The 1,474-nt window shown below is 72.4% G+C and overlaps 1 protein-coding gene across 1 annotated transcript; it reads right to left on the bottom strand.

Annotated features, from left to right (window-relative positions):
- Positions 1-55: 55 nt before the first annotated feature.
- Positions 56-1,468, bottom strand: LOC118157991 (LIM/homeobox protein LMX-1.2-like). The gene is made up of 2 exons (XM_035312533.1): positions 1,207-1,468; positions 56-839 (listed from the first exon to the last, which is right to left on the bottom strand). Exons 1-2 carry the CDS (start codon positions 1,343-1,345, stop codon positions 649-651), a joined length of 330 nt encoding a protein of 109 aa, XP_035168424.1. The 5' UTR covers positions 1,346-1,468; the 3' UTR covers positions 56-648.
- Between the last annotated feature and the right edge of the window lie 6 nt (positions 1,469-1,474).

Below are 1,474 nucleotides of genomic sequence, written 5' to 3'. Positions count from 1 at the left end.
CCCTGAGCAGCGCCGGGCGCGGCCGGCACTGACCGCGGGCCGGCCGCTGGGGCTGTCCCCGCGCAGCTCCGGGGCGCCGGAGGGACGGGGCTCGACCCCGGGCGGACTGGCCCTGCGGTGCCTCCGCAGCCCAGGTGGCGACAGCTGCGGCGGGCCGGGCCGGGCCGGACCGGGCCGCGCCGAGCCGCCGCCGCCCCCCTCCGACGGCACCGCAGGACCCCGAACCGCAACGGGTCCAAGCCCTGTGGAGCCCGCGGCGGGCAGCTCCCCCTTCGGAAGGACATTTTGGCTCAACGCTCGTTCAGCGCCGTTCGCTGCAACGTTAATTTCCAGGCGGCCGCTCCGCCTCGGCGCCGGGGTCCCCGCTAGCCGGGGCCGCCACGCACAGCAGCCCCGGGCCCGCGGCACGGGCGCTGCCCACCGTCCCTGAGGGGCGCTGGGCGTTCGCAAGATCGCGGTGGGAAGCTGCCAACGGCGGCCCGCTCAGAAACACGCTCCGAGTCTCGCAGCGTGCCTCCGAGGCGGGCCTGGCCACGCTGCCAGGGCTTTGCTCGCTGCCGGCGGGCACCGCGGGGCCGAGCCGGGCCCTGCCAAGCCGCGCCAGGCCGGGCTGAGCCGAGCCAGGCCGGCGGGACGCACGGAGTGTTCTTACTGTTGGTAGTCCTGTTTGCAGTAGAGCTTTCGGTCCCGGAAGTAGCAGCTGGTGGTGAGGGCTTGCTGACACACCGCGCACTGCAAACACTCTTCGTGCCAGGAGGACTCGTTCACCCTCATCAGAAACCGATCCGAGATGGGCCTCTGGCAGCCTTCGCACACGGCCTGGTGCTGGCAGTCCGACCCTGGGAACGGCAAAGAGCAGCGTGAAGCGGCGGGACGGGCCCGCGCCTCCCCGGCCCCGCGCCGTTCTCCCGCCCAGCCCCGGCCCCGACCCCGGCCCCACCGCGGCGCCCGGAGTCGGGCAGCGGCAGGCAGCGCAGCTCGGCCGGCCTCGGACCTCGGCAAGGGCGAGCGTGGCCGTCTCCAGGTCCGTTCCCCGCAAGTGTCAGTTAGAAAGTTCCGCGCCCGCCTGCAGCCCGGGGCGAGGCTGCTCATCCCGCAGCCAGCCGGGCTCGGGCTCCGTCAGAGCGCAGCCCCGGGCACCGAGCGGAGCCAGGGGAGCAGCAGGATTTACTTTTTGGCATAGCCGAGAAACGAGTAGCAACTCACCCAGTAACACTCCTAACGTGGCCGGACCCGAGCGCAGAGGGTGATCTTCCATTTTAATACCGTCCAGCATCTTTGAGCAGTCCGACTGGCCCCGCGTAAAGCACCTTTCCAAGGACTCGGGACCTGTTGCAATATCCATGGGGCAGGCGGCGGCGCTGCCCAGCGCTCCGGGGCGGCAGGGGGAGACGGGCTGCCGGGCGGCGGGGCCGGCTCAGCCCCGCGTCTGGCCGAGCTCTGGGACACTCTGTTGCTGGGAGGAGGGAGTCGC

This window comes from Oxyura jamaicensis, assembly GCF_011077185.1.
Source record: "Oxyura jamaicensis isolate SHBP4307 breed ruddy duck chromosome 17 unlocalized genomic scaffold, BPBGC_Ojam_1.0 oxy17_random_OJ5290, whole genome shotgun sequence".
Lineage (NCBI taxonomy): Eukaryota > Metazoa > Chordata > Aves > Anseriformes > Anatidae > Oxyura > Oxyura jamaicensis.
This window is presented reverse-complemented; position numbering and strand designations above follow the sequence as displayed.